Consider the following 24942-nt stretch of genomic DNA (forward strand, 5'->3'; position numbering starts at 1 on the left):
TCCCTGTCTTTTAACCATCATCCTCCTCCTCCTCCTCCTGTCAATGTCCTCCTCCCTCATTTCTTACTCATTTCCTCCCCCACTATCTTAACATCCCCCTCAGATCACCCCACATTTTTCTGCAATCTGAGGTGATAGACTGGAGATGTGATTTATTTGAAAGGACATTAGGGAGAGAGGGATACCGAAGCTTCATATGATCACGTAGAAACTCTACCTACAAACTAGCAGAACGACCCTCTGCGATGTGAGTGAGACTCATAATGCATTGTGACAGCATCGTCTATGGAAAGCCTCATCCATACTGTGCTCTGCTCTCTACCTTGGGGAGGTATAGCGGGCCGTTCTTGGGGTGTTATAATGAATATCCTGTCTTTATAGCGCATTCCTGCCTGTGAATGCACAAATCAATCACAGTAATGCGGGATAGGAAACCATAACAGGGAGCATTCCCCCCCCCCTGGAAGGAGACCCCTTGCTAAAGTACATAATCTTCAGTGAAAAGTGATCCAGACCCAGGCCTACCTCTGGATCCTGTCTCGGTGTTTGGTCCAGTGCTGCTGCACTGATTTTAGCAACAGCTGTCAGAGCAGATTGAAGTCATGTGTGGGTCTGACTGCATCCATTGCTAGGCAGGTAGATGCTGGGTCAGACGCCGACAAGGGTCTGGTGGGAGAAATTGGTAGCCAAAGACTGAAAAGTTGGATTGACAGTGGTGGAGTTTAGGATGCTTTGAATGCTATCAGCTGAATGTAGATCATAGACTTGATAGAAGAAGTGGACGTAGTCATCGTGACATCACCCATTTGTGTTGGAACTCCAGTTTTAATGGACCATAATTTACTAAATAAATAAATAGATTGTGACCGACTGGAGGTTGCATGTGTACATTGTCAGCCATCCAGCCAGACACACTGCTGAGTCTGTCAGGCCTGTCAAGGGTGACTAATATTTTTTTTTATCTTGCTCACAAAAATCAGAAAGAATATTTTGCTGCAGATCCTTCCTCTGCAGGATCAGAGCCAATTAAGGCATTTTTAATGGATTGGTTGCTATGTTATGTCCAGTCTATTTAGAGTTCTTTGTTTATTGTAATTTATCGTGCTCTGGGTACACAAGCTGTCAAAAACAGCAGCCAGCAGTCACAGCTAACGATATCCACACTGACAGCGTGTCAGCGAAAGCCAAGAGAGGCTGTCCGAATGTTCTCTGAACAAGTCAATCATCCATGTTTTTCTTAATGCAGCTAATCAGCTGTGAAACAGGCAAATTGATACTTATTGCAACATATATGACTTTGAATGCAGCCTTACACAGCCAGAACAGTCAAAACTAACGGTCAAACCTATACAAAGTAGAGACCTGCTATAAGCTGCACCATAACCTGACATCGGTACAAGAACAGATAAACTGCCAACAACACGTCCTTGGCAACAATATCCTGTTTCATGTCATTTTCGGTCAAAATCCATGAAACCCTGCAGTGATGGGGTTGTTGAGTTGATTTCTTGTGCATGTCTAAATGTCTGTCTGTTTTCATTTTATTACAAAAGGCAAACAAAACAAACATGAATACGTTTCATAACAGCCTCATGTCTCACTTGCAGAAAGGCACAATGTGATCATCGTCGGTTGACTGGTTAGGTTTACAACATCATGGTTTGCATTAAGATAAATGCAACAAGCATAACGTCAGTCACACAGGAAACCACCTCATCATTAGGCTAGTCGAGATGAAATGTGCCTCTCCTTGTAAATAGACGAGATCAGGCATCAGCAGCAGGAGGCGATGGCAAAACGCTGCAGTCCAGTGGAACAATCAGCGGGGACAGCAGTCTTCAAAGACTACTAGGAATCCACAGAATAATGATGACCTGTTAGATCCACCAATTAGGCCGACGTCTTCCGATAGTTTGTAATTCAGATCTCTATGTATCAACGTTAAAGCACATTGTAATCACAGATTAAACTTTTATTGCACAGGAGACCAATAGTCTACAATCTAGCATTTCCTTATAAACATGGTGTTTGTTGTCAAAACGAATCGATCTAGACAGCCAGGCCTTACCCATCATGCCCTGGGACCTGCGGTTATTTCGATCTTGTGAGTCGTTGCCCATGTGTGCATGATGTCAGAGCAAGTCACACGCAGATCTACACAACACAAATCCAGCCAGCGTGCATTGTGCGAAGACCACCGATGATCAGTCCCGTGGTCAGGTCTGGTTCATCTCGAACAAGCCCATTATAACACGTAACTTTCAATAGCGGCCGCTCCGCATGCTACATCACTTCCTCTGCGTGGCGCTTGTTACGACACTTGCTCAGCCCCGATCTAAATCCACGTTCAACAAAATGTAACTTGATTTGCAGAATCGTACAAGAACAACATGTTTTTCCTGGCACCGAGGTCGTTTCGCTGTAGTTTAAAACTGGGTGTTAAAGGCTTTGAGCAATCCTCGTGGCCTCAGCAAACCTTGAGAAGACAGAAAAAAAAAATGTTCCTCTGAATGAAGTAAAGATGGATAAGGCAGACACCTCATCGGGTTTCATGGACAGAAGGCAACATGAGGCCAACAACATGTCAATCTCAAGAGAGGAGAAAGAGAGAGATTATGTCAGCGGCTGTTGAACCGATAGAGTGCACTGTGAAACAAGGGGTCGACTGAATGGCCCGAATAGAAATGGACATGTTTCACATCACGGACTCGTTGTAGCACGAGTGAGGTAAAGTGCACATAGAGGACATGAAAAAGGAGAGAGGAAGAAAGGGAGCTTGCTAGCATCATGGATCACTCTCACTAATAAACCTTGACGGACATTAAAAGGCTGCACCCAATTACTGAATGGTATCCCAGCCCTCACACAGACTCACACACACACACACACAGGTTGTATGTGCAGATGTGAGCAGACTGAAGCTGATATTGTGTGCCCATATTCAACTTTTGCCAATTCCAAGGCCAAAATAATACTGTTAGAGTGTATACTGATAAAAAAATAACATGCTTTTATTCCCGCCGGATAAATCTGACTCAAGACGTCGGATTCCACTGAGTGTGGTCTGTGCTTTAGAGGCCGTGTCATGGTGACCGGGCCTGTTGCCTGTCCGTCCAACATACTTCCACATCGCCAAACAAAAACACACGGGTCACCTCTCTCTCCGCCCTCTTCTGCTTGTCCAGAGGCCCCCGGCCTCCCTGTCCTGTCCATCACAAGCCCCCAGGGGAGAGCTGCTGAGGCTGCTGCAGATCTGACTGACAGACACCGTGTCGATGTCTGTGCATGTGAAGTGTGTTAGAGTGAGATCACTTGGCTTCCGTTGCTCGGTAGATCTTTGATATGACTGCCACAGCCTTGGTTCGGTCTCTGGCTTTCAAGTTTTGGTTTGTTTCACATTTTTTTGGACCAATGTGCACATTTGCAATGTCCCACACTAGGGTTTCAGGGTGTATGTCTGTGTGGGGGGTGAGGTTTGTGCAGAGACCATGTAGGATCCAGAGTTTAGGTGCCAAGTCTAATGCCGTAAATCCAGAGAGAACCTAGAAAGGTGCACTCAGTAGAGTGCAGGTCTCCGCCAGGTGTGTCTGCAACGACCACTGCTGTACTGTGTGATTGAATGAACCCAACCCACATGTGGCTAACTGCCCGTCTCCACCGCAAGTGCATCAGATGTGTTTTACACTCGCACGTCGCAGGACGTGCTCTCATATTAATCTATGCCGTTTTCTGCACCGGTGCTGTGCTGGCGTGCGTCTCAGCTCCATCTCATGGGTGTAACTTGAAGCATTTATTGGGCTTCGTGTCTATTTTTTCGCCAATATGTAAATGTGAGGTTAATGCCCAATAAAAAGCCAAGGAATAACTTGGCTCTGGCTGCAGAGCTGTGACTGGCGGCGATGCAGTCAGCTGTGTGTGTTGTTCCCTTAGCTGTTAGCTGATTGCCAAACACACCGTCCAAAACGATAAAAATACTTTTCCCCATAGACATACAGTCTACGACTTTCCCCCCACTGTGGGCAAAGTGAAGCGGCTAGGGGTCGGAGTGCACTACACTGAGTTATCACTAGTGGCCCCTACCTGCTGAGTGGGGAGTGGATGGCAGCTTCAAACAGGCAATGAAAGGTGTTTTTGAGAACGTGTGAGTGACCACAACCATGAGAAGACCCAAAATATGATGCAGTTTGCTGCAGCAGAATTTGCTGGTTAGGGTTGTTGTTAGGGTTAGGGTTGGGGTTAGGTTTAGGGTTGATGTTAAGGTTAGGGTTGGCTAAAGACTGGTGTGTTCAGAAGGGTCAAATTAGGTCAGACGCCACCCACTCCGGAGTCTCTATAACCATTCCTGAGATATAAGCAGAAATGTGAAAATCGGGGTTATGGTTGGGGTTATGCATGGGTGTCGCTCCAATATATTGAGGGGGGGTCGGGAAAAAAGTCATTTGGACCACCCCCACATTTTCCATTAAAATATTAGTGCATGACAGGTCTAATTTGTCCAGCGCTCTTTTCATTACTTCTCGGTCAAATCCATTCCACTTTATCAGTAAGAGAATACACACAGCAATAGGAATCCACTCCGTGTTTTCCTGGTTTCCTGCACCCACACACACACACACCTGCAGCACACATGAGCACCAAAGGAAGTTTGCTTCTTGCAGCTACTTGGTCAACGAGTTGACGCCAGCAACAGGGGCGGACTGATCATCAGTCATATTTTAATTTCAGATGTTAGAATCATGAATCATTGACGTATTAAAACAGGTGACAGGACGGCCCTCAGCCGCAACACTGCCGTTTAACGCATCCACAGACAGCGAGCTCTGGCCGGCAGTCAGACTGGGCCAGTTCAATACTGTCAATAAGAGCCCCCCCCCCCCCAACTTGGACTGCTCCACTTTTTGTTCATGACTTCCCTCTGAAGTGTTACACAGAGAATACGAAAAAAATGTTGCAAATAAGAAAAAGGTGGTGGAGATGAGAAACAAATGGGTGGCGACTCCCACACCACCCACCTAAACAGGAACCCCCCCCCCCCACATATCAAATGCTGCTGACGGCCCTGCTGAACAGACAGAAATGCATACTCACTCACTCACTCACCCACTCACTCACTCACTCACCCACTCGAGCACTCCCTTGATTCTCCTTGCAGAGATAACAAGGGAGAGGGAGCTTAAAACTCCAAGATAACGCAACTTCATGTGTAGTCCTGCAATGAAAGAGTGAGGTTCATATACTCACACACATGCATCACAGCGCAGGCTTACTTATGCCATAAAAGCATGGATCATTGCTTGGCTCCCACTCTTCCGGCTGCAGGGAAGTTAAGAAGAGTTGGGCTGTAACACATCATAGCATAGCATATCCAGCATCCAGCAGCAAAAGTGAACTGCAGTCAGTGAGCGGCCTGTAGAGCCCTGAAGCCCCGCCCCCGCTGCTACACAGAACCATTCTAAAAACGTTTTTTATTTTGAACACGCTGCGTGTCTAAAGCTGCTTTGACAAACCTGCAAAGAAATGAAGGTCAGTATGTATCTGCGACGATGCGTATCTCATCTGTGCATCCCATAGTTTTCTGACTGTTGCTCTGACAGCTTAGCAGTGGGGTTTGATAAAGTCGGCACTCCTAAAAAGGTGTCAGTGAAATGAAAAGCGGGGTCGTCGTCTTGAATAAAGACATTGAGAGTTTCTGATTTGATGGAAATAAGAACCAGATCAATTTGAAATGAACTTTTTACTGGTTAGCAGTAGACTTGCACGTGCAGCGCTTTATCCCGACTGAGATGACTGAACGACTGATGGGCTCACTGACTGATTGACCGACTGAACGAGTGACATCTCAGCGTTCACTCTCCTGTCTCCACCTCCATGCCCGGCCGTATCCGTCCCTCTCAACACCCCCGGCTACAGGCTGCAGATTAAAGCTGCTCTCATCTGGATCTCATCAGTTTAGGCCAGGCTCGCCATTTTATAGGTTATTTTTCATTCAGGAGAAGGAGGGGGGGGGATCTCAGAGTGATTTAGGGTTACACTGCATGGAGGCTGGAGGAGAATAAAAGCAACTTGTTGTCTTGAGGGGGCCGTGAATGGGGCAGCATGCTCACTCCCCTCCGGTAACAGCATGCTGTTTTTAGGAAAGGAGTCGTGCCTTCTTCCCCTTATTTCTACAAGTGTGTGTGTGTGTGTGTGTGTGTGTGTGTGTGTGTGCATCATATGTGTTGTGTGGCTGTGCTGCTCCGTTTTCTGAGCCATTTCCTCTCCATTTTTTTCCAACTGTAATGTCTGTAACATGTGGTGGGTTGTTGCCGGGATGGCTGGACGGGTGTCATTGCCAAACACCATAAATCAATCCGGGGGAGAAATCGTTTCCCAATATTCATTGCACAATGCTGTAGTTCAAAAATACTGCATCTACTCAACTGTTACGAGCACGTATCCCAAAAAGCAGTGACTGTACAAGGAGTGAAAACGAGTTTCCGTAACCGTTTTTAGTTTAGATTATTTGGTCAGGGTTCAAGTACTGGTCAGGGAACAAGAGGAGAAATAAGCCAAATCAGAAAAAGTAGTGCTGGAACTGCAGCTACTCTTCCACTTGTATTTACATGTATCAGTTAATTTTTTTTTTTTTTACTGTGGAGCTAAAAGGAGGGAACAGACCAGAAGCCTCAGACAGCTGGAGTGACAATCTGCTTACAAATGTTTGCAGTAAGTGTATGATATATAAACCGGCTGCAGTGTTTCAGTGTGTAGCCCGAGGCTGCAGTTTATTAGAATTTGGCACCACAGAAACATTGCTAATTGAAAGTCGATTAGGATCTTTTGAAGTGCAGGAAACACATTAAACTTAATACATTTATATAATTATATATATTATAATATCCAATACTTAGCAGCGTAGTATAAACAGCAAATTGGAGGACTTTCGAGCATTTGGCCGATGTTTCGGACTGGTGTTCGAGTCCCAGAGTATTATTGAATTATTGAAGTTACATGAGGTTTTTCCTAAAGTGGTTTTGTTGCCGAAACCTAGCGATAAATTGTGTTGACACGGTTAAACAGCACCATGTAAGGTGCTGTTGAGAGGTCATGGTCACGTATTTCCGTGAGATGACGTTGCATGTTGTTGATGTCCAAACTTGAATCCACAGTGAACACCGAGCAGTTGGATGTGTTCATTTACTGTCATTTCGTTCTTAGAGACAGAGGCGAGGCTTTAATCTGGGATGATGGTGTATTTATCCATCAAAACTAAACCTCTTTGCTGTTGATGGAAGCTTCCTTTATGTATTTTGTGAACGTCTCCCCATATGTTTGGCAATACACCCCGACATGTGAGATGTTTGGTGCTACTTTGCTGAGCGTATTTTGACACACTTGAGTAGCTTTATCAGACCGATCTTTAAAGTGCCGCCTCCTTTGGAACAACCCCAAACATCTGAACACTCAGCACCACTAAGCATGAGTTGTTTGTTATGTAATATGTTGTTTTAAATCCATTTTATCATTGATTTACCATCTAATATGGGACCATATCAGGCACATCGGACTCATGGTTTGAATAAACAGCTCTCAAGGTTCAGCACACAGGCAGGCAGCGAGGGCAACGAAGATCTAGGATGAGATGACACAAGAGTTAACTAAACAAAACAGGAATTGAAGATACACGCAAAAGACAACGTGACCTCAAAACAGGAAAGGAGTATGCAGACCACACACACATGAAAACATTTAATGAAAAAGTGAAATACTGTCAGGGTGGTACAGTATAGTATTTCTCTCTCTTAAAGATACTCTCTATGAATTTTACTTTACGTTATAAAACACAAAACTTAAAGGGGGCTCGTTGGTAATGCTTGGTGATGAAAGCTGGCTCCAGATCAGCCCAATAGCAAAATTAAATTGCAATAGCTGGGTTTCAACAGTAGAGGGCAGCTGCTTTGCACATGTATAACAGAATACTAATTATTGTGCTTTTGCACTTAAATGTCAATATTTGGATCCAAACCAATCAACCTGCTTCTCTGCTGGTTTTTACATTTCTTTCTACAAATCGAGCTAACAAGATATGACATTCAAATTAATTTGTGCTGGCATAGATGGATTTTTATTTACCTTTGGAAAGAGCCATGCTAGATGTTTCCACATGTCCAGTCTTTATGCTAAGCTAAGTGGTTGAGGTCTGTAGCATCACATGCCACACAAACCCGAGAGTGGCATTCATCTACTCATCTATCTCTTGGCAAGAGAGTAAATAAATATTTCCCAAAATGTCAAACAATTCCTTGACGATAAGCAGATGGGCTGGCACCGCTGATGTGAGAATGGTGATCGAAAAACAAACATCTGATTACATTTTGTCTTGTTTCTCAGGAGGAAATGCTGTGACGGTTTCAGGTTTGTGATGGGCCAGTGCATACCTGAAAGTAGGTAAACCATACACATTATACTCCTCTATGTCTGGCTCATGAACGCTCACATCTGATTCGCATGCTCCAAATCTGATATCATTTATCCACTACAGCAGTTTCCAGATAGCAGGCTGCACAAAACACAGCCTGGAGACCACATTTGTCAATGTGGTCCTCCAAAGAAGTCCACAGAATGCACACACTGTTGTCGACTTTCGGAGCAATTAGGTTCAAGGAGCCGTGTCAGATAACTTGCATGTTGTAGGGCGCTGGAACAAACGAATATAACAGGCATCCAGAGAAGAAACTGACCACAGGTTTGGCACAGAGGACTGCCAACGTTTTCATGTGGTGGTTCATATATAAATAATCTGTAAATTGTTAAAGTAGAACTCAGGAATCACGACCAGGAAAAATATTGTGCAGTATTGACAAATGGGTTTAGTGTCGGCAGCGTCAATACACTATAAAGACTGTAGGATGCATCCAAAGAATAACAATAAGTCACATCATCCACTAGAGGGCACTGTTCCTCCATGAACACAACAGCCTTAAGGGATGGATGGGCCTGAATATTCACATAATTGTGTATACAAGCATGTGCTGATTCTGAGACAATGGGCCCCAGGGAACAGACGTGCAAAAGGCCCCAACACCTCTCCCACAGGAGCGAGACACAGAGTTTATGGTTGTTGTTGTTGTTGTTGTTAAGATGCCTTAAGATGTGTGTCTTTTTTGTCTGTTTTTGATAGTTGTTTTGTGTCACCTTTTTGTAATTGTTTTGGTCTGATGGAAGTATGTTTTCTGTGGTTATTTAAACCCCTTTGTAGTTGTTTTGTCTCTCTTTCTAGTCATTATGTATTTCTTTGTGGACATTTTGTGTCTCTTTGTAGTTGTTTTGTATCTCTTTGTAGTCATTATGTATGTCTTTGTTGTCATTTTGAGTCTCTTAAAGTAGTTTGCAGCCAAGCCAGAGGCTTTAGTCTTGGTGATAAGGACTAATAGCCCTCCTGCTGATTGCAGTGACCTTAAATAACTTTCTCAGCTAACTCTCTGCCTCCTGGCTCTCTGCAGGTGTGGATGTGTGTGCGGCGTCGCCATGCGAGCAGCAGTGCACTGATAACTTTGGACGAGTCGTCTGCACATGTTACCCCGGCTATCGCTTCGACCGAGAGAGACACCGCCACCACAAATCTCCCTACTGTCTGGGTCAATACACTCACTTCTCATATCTCCCTGTACAATATTTGGACTGTAATTGGGTTTTTTCATACCCACTTCATCATACATTGATCCACATGCATATTAAAAAAGTTAAAAATAAATTCCTCAAACCTGCTTTAATCAAACATGTTGGAAATGGTTTGTTTTTTTAAACTGGATAAACAGCGCCCTCCTCCTGTGTGAACTTTCATTAGAATTTTGTATTTTCTTTGTAATAATGTTATTTTTTTCTCTTTGTCTCACACACACACACACACACACACACACACACACACACACACACACACACACACACACACACACACACACACACACACACACACACGTACAGACATTGATGAGTGTGAGCACCCAGGTAGCAGCATGTGTGACCATGAGTGTGTGAACACAGCGGGCAGCTTCCTGTGTCGCTGTCGCAGTGGATACATACTGGCACCGGACCAACGCTCCTGCATCCCTGTACACAACTGTGAGTCTATATGTCTCTACTAGTGTATGCGTTCATTGATTATTCATCCAGTAAGATACCGATGGTGGATGTTCCAGTGTTTGGACAGTAATTGTTTTACTTTGTTACACTCTGGAAAGGAAGTCAACTTTTATTGTCATAGAGCGTGATTTCAGTGCAACAGGAATATTAGAGGTTTGATGTACGTGTGCTAGGAAAAACTTTAAGCACATCTTTTGTCTTGCAGTGAGTTCTTCCGGGAAGTCAGAGACCCTGATGAGTGCTGGTACCTGCTCGTTCACCTGTCAGGATTTTATAAACATGCAGAGCAGTCTGCTGCAGCTAAAACTAATGCTGGGCAGCACACTGTCACCCAACCAGGTAACATTACACTTACAATGAGTCAACATGTTCAGCATAGGAGACCGGAAAATAGATGTTTGAGTTGAAATCAAAATACGTCAGCCTGCACAGTCTTTCCTTTTTGTGTTTTAAGGTACCTGACCTGGCCAATAGAAGTGATAAACCATCACTGGGGAGGGTGGGAAAAAGTCCTGACAACCCTTGTCTTCCTGGTCCACCCGGCCCCCCAGGAGCTCCTGGGGTCCCAGGTAATCTAGATATAGATGCAATGTAAGACAAGTTAAATCCACTGCTGGCTCCAGATATGTGCACAAGGAGAATTTTTGATTAATGCAGCCATGCATTATAGTTGTTAGAATAACAAAAAGGGAGTGTGAGGACACAGAGAATGTGGAAAAAATGTAAAAAGTGTGTTGAAAAATAAATAAAAGTAAATGTTCTACACTTAATAATAAAGGAATGAAGAAAAAAACATGTTCCTAAGGTTACAGCAGTGAAAATAAAAGCAAAACAAGGGTTTTAGATGACCTGTCTGAGAGAAAGAATGTTATCACGTTATCACCGTATCCATCTGCCCTCCACAGGACACCCAGGAGAACCCGGAAAGAGAGGGGACTCAGGGGACAGGGGCCCGCCTGGCCCTCGGGGTCCACGGGGAGACATGGGACCCATGGGCCCAGAGCCTGACCTGAAGCACATGAAAAGAGGTCGCAGGGGGCCAGTGGTAAGGAAAAAAAAAACATTCCACAATGCAGGGGTTAGGACATCGCTTTTTCAGTTTATTTCCCACTGGAGCGTCAGGACATCAACGTAGCTTCTCAAAACCACAAGGTCACGTCCTCAGTCTGTTAACGGATCCAAAGGGTCATATGAATGGGGGTTTGGTGCCGCTGGTATTATGAGAACACATATACATATAGACATAAGATGGCATCGTCAGCCACAACTTCATAAATGGAACTTAAAGTGTGTCCATTCATCTCCGTATCGAATGCCTGATCAGCTCACGTGTCTTATCATTCATACAGGGACCAACTGGGGCAACAGGAAGAGATGGACTAAAGGTCATTATTGCATATCTATTTTCCTCTTATGTGTTTTGAATTATTCCCCTCTTCTCATTTCTCAGTTCGTATCTCACCGGCTTTCCTCGCCTCCTCTCCTCGCGTCCTAGTCCCTCCCCACCAGAGACTCTTGTCACTGAGTGAATAGAGTCCTCTAAAGCAGCGACTGACTGAAATAAAATGGCCAACAAGTTATAAAACATAACCACAGGAAGTTACAGCTAGCTCTGCCATGCTTCTGGTTTCCTTCTCTCTTCCTTATTGATATTGACATCTAATACTAATCATTACAGCTTTAACCTGCTTGACATTCGATTGGAAGGTTTTCAAGACTCACGATGTGTTACTCATCAAATAGAACAGTGTATCTTGAATCAATATGCGACTGTGCAGTTTGCAGATCTTGAAAGATGTCTGTTGAAATGCTGTTTCTCATCTACAGGGCGAGAGGGGACCTGCAGGTCCCGAAGGGCCACCTGTAAGTCAACTTACACTCAAATTTAAGTCTTTATTGCTACTATATGACTCTATATAACCAAATAAAATGCTACAGTTCTTTTCTATGCCAACTCCAATAGGATTGAGGTGTCAACCTCATTCTATAATGTAAATGAGAAGTTGTGAAAATGGTTCTCACAAAAAAAAAAAAACGACAAGAAAACCGGTTGACTGATTGTCAAAACAGTTCAAAATGACATGCAGGGCATCTTAATCAATTCCTCTGTCCCCAGGGACCACCCGGCTCCTTCGACTTCCTCCTGCTAATTATGGCCGACATCCGCAATGATATAGTGGAACTGCAGGAGAAGGTGTTTGGGGAGCGGCGGGGCATCTCTCTGGACAGTCCTCCTCATTCCAGCGGGGAGATGGATTTTGTAGAGTGGGGCTCCGGACAAGGAGATCTCCTGCTCAGCACCTGACCTTTGACAGCCCACCCACAGTAACAGCAAGACAATCACTAAACTAGACTCTTTGTTTCTTTCTTGATAACGGATGCTGGTGGTCAAAGTGCCAACATGTAAATAATCCCAAACCACACAGCTGGGATGAACCGGGCAAGGAGCCCTGATTGCATTCTGCCACAGACAGTAAAACAGAGAGAAACACGGATTAAAGACACAGAAATTGGACTCTCTTCACCACTGCGAGGACTGGCTGCCTTTCATACATGCTGCGGTGTGAGTGTGAGGGATGTGTGTGCAGGACGTGGAGTGAGAAAGATGCCTTTATGTCTTAGTCTCGGAGCTGTGCCTCTGAGATGAACCACTTCAAACGGAGACCGTTATCGTCTCCATCTCTTCCTGTTCCTGTCTGCCCATGGAAGCTCTGCAGCCACTGACAGTTTGCCTGCAAGGCGTTGGCACAAAGATCCAGGACCCGCACTGTGAGCCTCCCTTGCACCTGCCTGCAGTATCCAGCCCTCAAGTCTGAGCTCTGCAGCTCCTCTCCACTCTGAGGCATCTTCAGAAACCAATTCATGAGATTCACAAGTTTTACAAACCCCAAATCCTGTACAGCTGGACAAAAACAGTAATGTCTCATGGATTTTTATGAAATTGTAGAATTAAACAACTCAAGTTCAAGTTTGATTAACAAAAAAAACATTGTACTGCAAATGTCCATCTAGATGTAATCTAAAGCCCTGTTTGCACTATTAACTAGAGGAGCTCATGTGATTAAGAAATGACCGTTCACGCCTGTATTTCATGCAGCACATTCATAAATGAAGTTTGTATTTGACGCTACTTTGCTGCCATTACATTTACATTGAGGGCATTTAGCAGACGCTTTTATCCAAAGCGACTTACAATCAGTACATTTGTCAGAAGAAAGTGCAACAGTATATCACTATCAGTACAGTAAGGATTTCACAAGAACAAGTTTCAAGCACGGTCAATTGCAAAGTTACATTATCCCCCGAGCGTGATGTCAAGGCTCTGCGTTACATCTGATTATGCTAAAAATATATACTAAATGATATCTAGATTACATATTTTAAATATTATTATGTCATATATGCCAATTTATGTTTATGATTTGCTCACAAAGACTTTTTATTCTAGTGCAAATGGGTCTCCATGCTGTGTAGCGAGATTAAGTTGCACCCAAAATGCTGTCAAAGCTTTTATTGATCATTGACTATTCGCTAAGTTGACTGTGAACATATTCTTAATAAGAGCGATGGCTTGAAGAAGACGAGGGTGATGAGGGTGACGAGGGTTGCAGATATTCTCACACTTTCACAAGAGACATGAAACTGGAAGTTGTTTTATTTACTGTGAATCTGCTGCCAACTTACTCACTGCTCAAAAAGATTGGTCTAGATTAAAATTTTTATTTTTTATTTAATGTTTTATTAAATTTCAGAGATGTACTAAACATTACATGTTCTGGCGATACCAAAGGTGACTAAAACCCCAACAAAATAAAGGCGTACTGTAGGAGCCATAAACTAATTAAAGGTGCAGTGTGCAGGATTTGGCAACATCCAGCGGAGAAGTTACAGATTGCGACCAACTGAAACTTGAGAACCACAGCGACCAACCAAGGAAAGCGTGAATGGCCCTGTCTAGGGCCAGAATATTCAGGTGATTACACACTAAAGAAAACATCCTTATTAATATGATATTACATTTCTGCCAATAGATCACCCTAAATGCTACACACTGTTGCTTTAAAGGAACCATTCGACATTTTGGAAATTGTGATTATTTGCTCTCTTGCTTGGAGTTAGTCAGTCCATCAAATAGAAAGATACCAGCAGCTGCCGGTTAGTTGGGGTTATCAGGGATTTGATTTCTTCCCCTTTCCCAATGTGTTTTCAGTTCATGGAAGTTAACTGTGACAATTTGTCCATCTAAAAATTCAAATTGCGTTCAGGAGCACTGAGCTCCACTCCCTCGTGTCACTCGGATGTGAAAAACCAAGATGGCAACATCTAAAATTTCGAACTCGAGGCATCAAAATAGCAGTCCACAAACCACAAAGGTGTTCTCATATACAGGCTTTAAAGGGAAAGATAAGGCAACTAATTCACATATTGTCATTACAAAAACCTTCAGAGGAGCTTTAGCTCCAGCTTATTCAACAAAGAACAGTCTTTGGAGAGTGGTATCATCGCATGGACAGTTAAAAGATGTTTTGCAGTCATCTTGGCACCAATTTCTTGACACAACTAAGGGGCTGATGTGATTTTATTTTTTCCGTTTGGCTGCACATATTTTTGGTTTATACGATGTGATGTGAATGCTGCTTTAGCCCTAAATGATCTGCTGGAAATGCAGTGCAGTACACTTCTATAAAACAGTGATTACAGTGGTTGTTTGCAAGGAGCTGCATGTTTATATATGTTTATATGCTCATGGGAGCACGGTTGAGACCATGCTCACTGATGGTTTGGGGCTCTTATGTTGTCATGAAGTGGAATTTCACCATTGGCCAAGAGGGAGAGATGAGACCTGCAGGTATCCTTTCATGCAGCCAGATAATTTGAGCCATTAATCCCCATCCCTTCAGAGACTCAATTCCTGTTACAAAATCACATTTGGATCCGCACTCAGCTACCTGAAGTGAAGCCGCTCCACCTGCAGAGGGTGCTAAGTCGCACATAAAACCCCCGAAAGTTGGGTCTCACCACTGTATCACTCTGAATACCAACCAGGTGAGACGACCAAAGTATTACATTACATGCATAATTACCATAAAAAAAAACAATCATAGTTCCCCATAGTTTTATAAAATAAGTGAATTATCCTTCCCTCGGCACTGATGAACTGTGGCATGGCTGAGCGTCATTATGAAAGGTGTAAGTATCAGAGGTTAGAGGTCAAATGCCTTGGTATAAACAGCTGGAGGGATGATTATAGACCACAGGCTGTTAGAGGGGGCCTGTCTGGGCTCGTACCCACCACCAAAGAGAAGGCTGAAAGATAACACGCTGCGTGATTCATCTGTCGTGCTAGAGTTCACCCTGTCTGGCCTTTTTTGCTGTTTGATGCTTTGATCCTGACGAACAGATCTCAGTAAATTCTGCTGGGCTCCTGTGTGTGTGTGTGTGTGTGTGTGTGCATGCATGTGTGTCATGACTGCGTGTGTCTTTACCTTTGATAAATGCATATATTGCATATGCATACATTGTGTGTGTCTTTCTAATGTGGGTTTATGCTTATTCTATACCTAAATGTGTGTTTGTGCATGTGTGTGTGTGTGTGTGTGTGTGTGTGTGTGTGTGTGTGTGTGTGTGCGTGCTACTTGACAGGCTTCTCACCTAACAGCTCCGCCCCCTGCCGTGCGGTCACTGCTCACACTGGAGTCGTTGCCAGGGCAACCAGGATCAGGAAAAACAACATGAAACAATTTAAGAACCGGGTCAGTGAGAGAAAGGCAAAGTGAGTGAAAGAGATTATCTCATTTCCTTCAACACTTGTCATGCAACTGGAGGCTTTCCCCTCAGCCTGTAGGGGACAGCAGAGACGAGGTCAACAGAGTGCACCGAGCAAAAAGTTCACATACCACCTGCAAGGACAGATCTGTCACCTGCATCCCAATTAGATCATCAATAGGCGGAGAGAGAAAATAAACAAGGCAAACGTTTAATTATCTGACTTTTACAATTTGTTCCATAATTCATAAGTGACAGCTCATAAACTGGAGTGATTGATATGTTTTTCCCTAACAGCTTTTGTTTATAAAATATATTATTTTTAAAACTCATCATATCTGTGACCATCTATGACAACAAATTGCTTTCATCCAGGCTGTTGGAGATGCCAAACTCCCATCGACGTTGCACTTTGAGGAAAGTTGTGTAACTATTTGCTGGCATCTTTAGACGAGAATAAAGATACATCTGATAAAATTTGGCCAGATGTTTCCGAGTATGAGAGGAATGTCCCTACTGGCACACTATGGCCATTCATAAATACACCTCATGCACGACAGGGATGTCACTTAAAACTGTCAGAGCCTCTGTGTGTGTGTGTGTGTGTGTGGGTGTGTGTGTGTGGGTGTGTGTGTGTGTGTGTGTGTGTGTGTGTGTGTGTGTGTGTGTGTGTGTGTGTGTGTGTGTGTGTGTGTGTGTGTGTGTGTGTGTGGGTGTGTGTGTGTGCATGTCTGTTGGTGGGGTTGTGTTTAAGGGAAGCACTGTGTATTTATGTGTTTGTTCAGGTCAATTAATGCTCTTGTTATAATATTCCCTTCAGTTCATCCTTATTTGTAAATCCTCTCTTGAGGCTGTCTTCAGTGGAGGGTCAGGGGTCAGACTCAGAAATGATTCATTATTCAGACGACGATCATCACGTTGGCACGTTGGTATCAAAGAACCGTATGTTTTTGCACATTTTAAGCAACGTTTATACCACATAGTTTGGGATTGATTTAATAAACTCCAGGCAATCATTGACTTCTGTTCATTACAGTGCAGTAGAAAAAACAACATGCAGGAATTAGGAACATGCTTTTACCTGTCTCATTTTCCTACCTTCCGCTGTTGAAGGTGGGGAAAATACATTTTAAAATGTGAGGTGGGCCTGGTGGCCTGGGGCTGAGGTGCCGGCCATGAACTGCCACGTTCCCGGTTCGTGTCCAGCCAGGAACATTTCTTGCATGTCATTCGCCTGCTTCCCTCATTTCCTATCATCTATTAGCTATCTGTCAGTGGCATTGGGAAATTATGTTAATGTAACATTGTCATGGCATGATTCAGATATATTGCAGATACCTGCGGTTAACCTAGCGTGAAGCTTTTTTTTATTATTATAATATCTGAATCATGCCAGCACGATGACGAATAACAGGCCTCATCCAGGAAGGTGCACTAGATCTCCATCAGGTGCGTCTGCACCGACCAACGCTTTATTGTGTGATTGAATGAACATAACCCACATGGCTACCCTCCCGTCTAGACACTAAAGGGCTGTGAGGCGTCATAAAACTCACTTCCTTCAAACTCAAAAACAAGCAGCGATGAATGCAGACAACCAACTTGAAATCGCCATATAAGGCATTTGATACAATCTTGCCAAAACAAGATTAAACTTACCAAGCTGTCTGCACGCGAGCGGTTGAGTTGCAGTGAGGCTCAGCGGAGTGTGTACTAGTAATTACGTTAGCTGTTAGCCAAACACGCCGGAGTCGGGAGCCAGTTAAGAGTAGTGAGCGAGGAGTCTGCAGGAAATCAATGACAGGCAATAAAAGGTGTTTTGAGAGTGTGAGTCACCACAACAACGGGAGGTCCTTGGGCAGGCAGCCATAACTGGCTATTTGCTTATGTTGTCTTACTTTTGTGTGTGTGTTGAGCTCTCAGGGCCACTGTAGCATCCACAGATGTGTCCAAATGTGTCAGCGGTTAACCACATTTAGGATGATGGCCAATGCCAATTAAGATGCTGTATCTTCTCATTGACTGATAGAGTTTTATACATGCAATGTAAGTTTCTACATTGCAGCCAAAGAAAAATCTGGGTTTTGGCATATTTATATCGGTTATGGTTCTCTAAAGAAAACAGAGGTAAGGGACAGTCGGCACCATGAAAAAAAAAATATCCTTCAATATTCAGTTTAGTCCTCTCACTCTGAATACTAACAAACGACATCAGACTTTTATAGTATTATTTGTCTGTTTAATTTTAACCACGAAAGCAGCATAAGAACAGTAAGACTCCTTTACCAAAGTATAGGCTATATTGCTGTCAGAATGAATGGATGCTCCAGTAGCACGTAGCTGTAAGTTTATCAATCATGTCTTCTTTGTAACCCCATGATGAAACCACCTTGTGACAGAAAGAAGAGGCACGTATGAATGTGGGAGGAAATATTAGACATAGCCAACACCAAAACTGATGAGCGAAATATGAACGGCAGCAACCCACCTGGGTAACACTGTTTATCAGCTATCACTCTTTTAGAGCCCTGTGGAATGAAAAGCAAGGGCTTTACACTTTAAAGCTGCATCAATACATTTCTGCTTCCACACTGGCAGCAGCTGTAGGCATGTTTTGGGGTTGTAATTATTTTTACAGAAGATATAATGACTATATGTAGGCTAATGCAAAAAAGCCCACAGAGAATTATCACCAGCAGTACTATCTCACCTCTACAGTTTTATAGCATCTGTCAGCTTGTTTGGATGGGCCGGCCCGCAGCTTTACTGTTTCATTCAATCTCAACACTTTCATTTACCTCGTTTTTCACAGCACCAAACTAGCAACTAGCTAGCAACTTCAAATTCAGGCTAATGGTGCTACAAATCTGCAGGTAAGTAGGCAACAGTTTGCATGCTAACTTGTAAACTGTAACACCTTTATAACTTTATACTGCCTTACTCCTGCACTTTTGCAAAGTCCTGATGTCACAGCTACTTTCATTTGCGGTTTCAGCTGAGAGGACATAGAGAGCTGTCACCTACATGATTTTTTTCACCTTTGCTTTACATATTGATATATGTAGTCGAGGATTGTAACCAACAAAAATGCAACATTGCTCAATCACAACACAGGATGGAACGGCTTCAGACGGAGTCTGTGAATCAAACCCACAGGCACAATTAATGGAGGGTTGGAGGTGACACAGAAATTGTACAGTTTATATAACCAGATTGAACGTGTCGGCAAAAGGGCGAGGAGGCCGCGTGGCCCAGCAGCTTGAGCTGCTGAAATTCATGAGCAATATTTAGATGTTTCCAGGGATCCGTAGCCATCGCAGGGGTTAGGTAGAGCACAGGTGTCCATCATCGCCGGGGTATGCAGCTGCGTGCATCAAGAGCTCACACACGCATGTAGGCATGTCTTACTATCTAACAAGCAGCCACACACACACACACACACGATCTCCCGCACGAAACGCAGACATGCCATGGAACACCTGACAGGTGCAGGCGTGGTCTGCTGCGAGACACGCTATCTTGACACGCTAACTCATTCTTAAATCTGAGTTACGTGCCTGAGGCTCTGAGTGCTAAGCACCCTAGTTTACTCTCTGAAGCCTGTTCCTCTTCCAGTCCTTGTCTCTGGGCACACCCTCTTCCGATTGTAGGTCGACTTCTGTCATTCTGTTCATAATGGAGCTGCTAAGAGGCCTGAGAATCGGAGCTCGTCTGATGAGTAATGGAGTTATTAGCCGTGTCAAAAGCATGCCACCAATCCCATGATCAGTATGTAGCGTCTGTTGTCCTGCAGGTGTCGGTTTAAGAAGCCACTGCATGAGGCTGATACAGAGGACGTGATCCTTGGCAAACAGTGGTTAATGTGACTTTACTCCCCCCCCGAAGAAGCTGTCTGCACACTGTGATCGTGTGTTTGAGACTTTGTTTCCGTGCAGATCCCGCTGACATGCACGTGCAAGCTCAATGAAGCTCCATTTAGGCAACAAATCACACACATAAAATGCTTTAATGTAAAAAGGTCTGCAAGAGCGCGAGCTTTCCACATGTTCTAACAGTTAGAAAAGCCTGATTTATTTACCATGTATATGACACATGCAATACCTGATTGTCCACAGCGGTGCCTCTTGGCAGACTTTGCACAGACGCAATATCCCATCTGTTGAGAATGCAGATCCAGGTTTTGCCAAACACTTTTACTTAGCTTCACAGGAAAATTGCACTTGATTGGCATTGTTATGGTAGAATTTAATAGAATAATCTGAGAGGGCGGATTAATGGCAACACTTTGTGTAAACTCCCCTGGCCTGAGGCACTTGGTCTCTATACACCTTGGCTTCCTCTGTCATTTACAAGCTGTTCGCATGCACACAGCACAGCCAAGAGTGTGAAAAACCGGATGAGCAAGTTCACAGCTCCCTTGTCTTTTCGGGGGGGGGAAAGAACGCTGCATCTGGTTGTAGAATTGCCTCGCGTGTGGACAACAGCTTCATCTTTTTAGTCCTAACGACCTCCCGACCTGGCCTATGGCAGCAGCACTTTTACAACGTGTTTTTTTTCTTGTTACATGCTCAGACGCAGTCAAATTTACAATGACAGGTCACGTAAACATGTGTACTGAATTCCACCTCTACAAAAGGCCTTTATGTTTGTGAAGTAATGCAGATATTAGCGACACAAAAACAAAACATGAACACATGCACATCATTAAAGCTGCACTCATCAATATATTTATGTTAACACTGGCAAACAAAATAGGGATGCACTGAGAAAGGTGACACAAAAAACTCAAAGATTTCTAGTGTCTTTCAGCTCATTGTTTTGGTTTACAACACACTACTTTAGCATTGTTTCCAGATGCAGCATGTTTGCTGTTATAGGCTAACAGTTAAGCTCTGATGCTCAGCCCCAAACAGTGGATTAACACTGTTAGCGATTAGCTGGTGAACATGCGCTAGTGGAGAATTTAGCAGCTAAAGAGCCAGATAATTCCATTCAGGAGTAGAAACCAAAACAGAGTGAAAATTAGTGTGACATATATTCATCAATCGGCTAGAAACAACCTTAATGCTAATGATAATGGGAATAATGGCCAAAAAGTCAATTAAGGCAGGTTTAAAAGGGATATTGGAAACTTTCAAAGCAATGATGTGTTGCGTTTATGAAGCGATTTCACCATCATGCAATAATCTTTACCTGTATGATTAGTCTAGACATTTTACCTGAAACATGACTGACTTTTTGGTAGGCCTAGTTCTTGGAGATCTATTGGTGGCCTCTTAAATGGAGAGATCAGTTCATGATGCTTCAAAAATCCTTTACCTATTCCACTCTGAACATTGATGACATGAAAAAATACTTTCCCCTTTTGCTCTGTGATCAGGCGGTTGATGGATTCGTCATAACATAAACATTTCCGTTCCTCCCACGTCAGTTCATCATACCATCTATTAGCTAATTTCACAACATCACAATGTCTTCATCTGCACAAGATAAACACTGTTTCATGTTTTGAAATTGATTCCGTTCTCACAACAGGAACTCTGTGCACAATGTCGCCCTGTCAATCACGTACCTGTCAGCAACATAATAGCAGCATTTTACACCGCCTTGTTTTATGATTTAAGAAAATCATAATATTGCTCTAATGACGTGCGTTCCTACAGTCTTCACATTCTTCAAAACAAATGCAAGTTGTAACCTATCCTGTCAACAGCGTTTGGTTTTGCAATGGCAGTTGATCTCCTATGTTTGCTTCCCATTTATGTTGTGTGAAACTCGGAACTCGTTGATATTCTAAGGGACAATCCGCAGCTAGTTAACTGTGATTGACGATGTGGACATAGGATATGTTTAAGACACCTGGAGCATTCAGGTTTCATACTTTTTTTTTATACAAATCACTTTGATTGCCGAGGCCGCCACAGAAACAGCCACTTATCCTGCTGACACTGGTGCAGCGAAATGGACACACATACAGACTGGCTGGCAGACTGAGTTTTCTGGCATGATAGTGATATCTATGATAGTGGAATTTCCAAATGGCCTGCTCTGGAAAACAGGCTGATAATTCAATTAGAGCTTGGCAACCAATGCACAGGCAGCACTAGCATTACGAAATGACTCTCACCATAACAAAGGTCTTGCTTAGACAGCAGCTGCCTGGAACTGGCTGGAGAGCGGCATGGAGACATGAGTCTAGTGCCCTTTTTTGAACTGTTATTTATCTAGCAGCAGGCGTTGATAGATTTATATTGCTGGTCCAGACACTTTCTCCACTTTACAATCAGCTGACTACTTCTCATTGTATACGATAATATCATAATCGATTGTTTCCAGGCGATGGTTTTCCATGTGATTTAACCTGTTTGGTCTCGGCACTTCTTTAATGAAATCTCGTTTACATTTGCATTAACCTACCTCACTGTCACACAATTAAAACACAGCACAAGAACAATGTAAAAGAAAGAAGAATTTTGAATTTCACAACTTCTTTTTTAAAAGATAATGTGATGCATTTAAAGTCAATGATACTAATCTAAACTAGAGAAGAAGAACATAAAAAAAAAACACCTTTTATTTGAATAAATATACATATTGTTTCTGTCTCAACAAACATACACTGTACATTACTAACACCTAAAACTGACACCAACCAAAAACCTATCAGGATGCCAAATGGTATCCAGTTACATGTCAGGCACTGTTTATTTGTTATTAACACTGCTTACTTTCTCTTTAGATCTGCAAGCATTGGAGAGTTTTGTATTCTTATCAGTTCACATTCTGTTGACTGGAAAGAAAACCAAATGTGTCGACTCATTTCCTTTCCTAGTGACCGGCTAATAACAAAAATGGATGTTTAGATTCGGTTCAGCAGCAGTCTAAACAGATGTGGTTTTGGTGAGAATTACAGGTGCATGTTGAGCCTCTGCACCTGTAACCTTTTTTTACTCTGTACAGCAAAAATACCACCTACATATACAGTATTGTTTTGTGTACAATAAGATTGGGGTACCATGGTGAAAAGGCAAAAACTCTCCCACTGACTAAGATCTGGGAAAAAGAGAAACATGACATGAAGTAATTTGTTCAAGATGAAAGCCTCAGTGTTTTCATGTGCAAATGAAAACACCACCAACCTGAGATCAGCTGTCGAAGGTGTGGAGGTAAACATTGTTTTCTTTATGTGAATGCATAAAGTGAATGTGCTGGTATGTGTGCACGGGTGCTTCTGTGTGCACATCGCCAGGTGTAAAAACTGAAGGTGGGGAGTAAAAGGCAGGAAACATTCCACTTATAAAAATGTTTGACAGACATTTAAAAAGGAGCTTTGATTTACAGTCCATCATAGAAATCAGGGAACATCAACAGACTGGTGGCGTTTCATCGTGTCTCTTTGATGGAATCACCCTGGGGGCACAGTGGCATTTCCGCAGCACTTAGATCTATAAAATTCTCAACTTACTGACTAAATGACAGGAAATGCGTGCTGCCAGTCTATTAGATGTTAATTGTTTTTGCAACACCAAAGGTTGTTTCAAAACTCTGGACTTTTTCCTTTAATTCTTTCTGTCTTCCTTTTCTCACATAGAGAGAGCATGCCCATCCTATTGATAAAAGTAACAACAGAGCAGTGCCTGCTGGGTCATGAAAGTTCGTTAATAAAACAGCAGCATATAATTAACCCTGGCACTGCTTCGATGGTATTTATGTTTTGTCCTCGTTGTTTACTGTAATTTGGGTTACAATCGCCACTGCGGGCATATTGCTCTGTTGCATAACTGTGAGTCATACACTCTCGTACCCTCTCTGTTGACTAATACAGCTTATTGAAGGGTATACTGATGTTGTTTTGGAGTGGAAGCAGCCAATTGCTGATCTCTTGTTCTAAAATGTACAGAATTAAAATTTCACCTAATTTCACTAATTTTCAATTATCAAAATTTTTGGGACCCAAGTCTCATTGAAGGAGAGCCAGGTCAAATTGCAGTGATTCAGCAAGACCTAATTATCCACTATAGTCCTTCTAATAGCTCTCAATGACCATGTTGCCCTAGCCATGCAATCTATCCACACAAAGAGTTATTGTTAAAATACTCCCAGTGATAGAGGTTGTCAAAGTTGGACTGGACTCAACTTAGAAGTGTATTGTTTAAAGGTCAAAAGAGGCTGACTGTTTTTAAATACTACTGAGCCGTCAGGGATGACACATATTTGCAGTGTAGCATAGATATGAAACAATGGCCTTGCATTGATAAGAGAGGGTGGTCCTCAAGAACCTTTCAGTTCTTAAGTTAAGCCAATGTGGAAGTGTGGAACCCCTACTTCTCACTTGGTTTATTATCTCAAACAAACGTCGCTCAGCAAAGTCCAGACTCTTTCTGTTCTGGCGCCTCAGTGGTGGAACGAACTCCCGACTAATGTCAGGACAGCTGAGTCATTTGCCATTTTCCGAAAAAGGCTCAAGACTCATCTGTAACACCCCCCCCCCCCCAAAAAAAAATACCCTTACCTATAGCACTCTGATCGTAGCACTGTTGCTCTTGAAGTATTAGTTTACTCAGATGAGGACCAAACACTTGTTCTATTTTTAGCTCTTACTTTATCGGCAATGATTCGTTGTGGTTTCCTTGTTTCCTTCTTTTGACAAATGTACTTATTGTAAGTCGCTTTGGACAAAAGCGTCTGCTAAATGACCTAAATGTAAATGTAAATGTAAATCTCAGTCAACATTGTAAACATGGGTTTCAAGTCTTCTTCAATACCGGTTATGGTCACCAGGTCAAATACCACAGGAGGCGCAGAACATAATGAAAGAAACTGGTTCAAAGTGAAAAGCATACACACACATTACTGTGAACCCTAAAAACAGATCAGATGGTCTGGCTAAAAGAAACAAATAAGCGCCCAGGCCAGCCAAACCATGGGCCGTCGGACCTGAAACACCTGACTGCCGAACACAGGAACCGAAAATCAAATGCAAGCCACTCCCATCCATCCTAACCCTCAGAAAGAGTAACATATAGAGTTGCTGCTCTTGTAGCCCCCTCGACT

General features: G+C 43.1%; 1 protein-coding gene across 1 annotated transcript in view; it reads left to right on the forward strand.

Annotated features, from left to right (window-relative positions):
• LOC311018120 (collagen and calcium-binding EGF domain-containing protein 1-like) overlaps positions 1–13868 on the forward strand; it is a 31584-nt gene extending 17716 nt beyond the window's left edge. The window contains exons 3-11 of the mRNA XM_084016923.1: positions 8371–8423; positions 9483–9617; positions 9964–10101; positions 10328–10461; positions 10577–10691; positions 11028–11167; positions 11472–11507; positions 11950–11985; positions 12239–13868. Coding sequence (XP_083873049.1) covers positions 8371–8423; positions 9483–9617; positions 9964–10101; positions 10328–10461; positions 10577–10691; positions 11028–11167; positions 11472–11507; positions 11950–11985; positions 12239–12427 — 976 coding nt within the window. The 3' untranslated portion in view covers positions 12428–13868. The remainder of the gene's footprint in view (positions 1–8370; positions 8424–9482; positions 9618–9963; positions 10102–10327; positions 10462–10576; positions 10692–11027; positions 11168–11471; positions 11508–11949; positions 11986–12238) is intronic.
• The last annotated feature ends 11074 nt before the right edge of the window (positions 13869–24942 follow it).

This window comes from Eutrigla gurnardus (genome assembly GCF_963514095.1).
Source record: "Eutrigla gurnardus genome assembly, chromosome: 1".
NCBI classification, from domain to species: domain Eukaryota; kingdom Metazoa; phylum Chordata; class Actinopteri; order Perciformes; family Triglidae; genus Eutrigla; species Eutrigla gurnardus.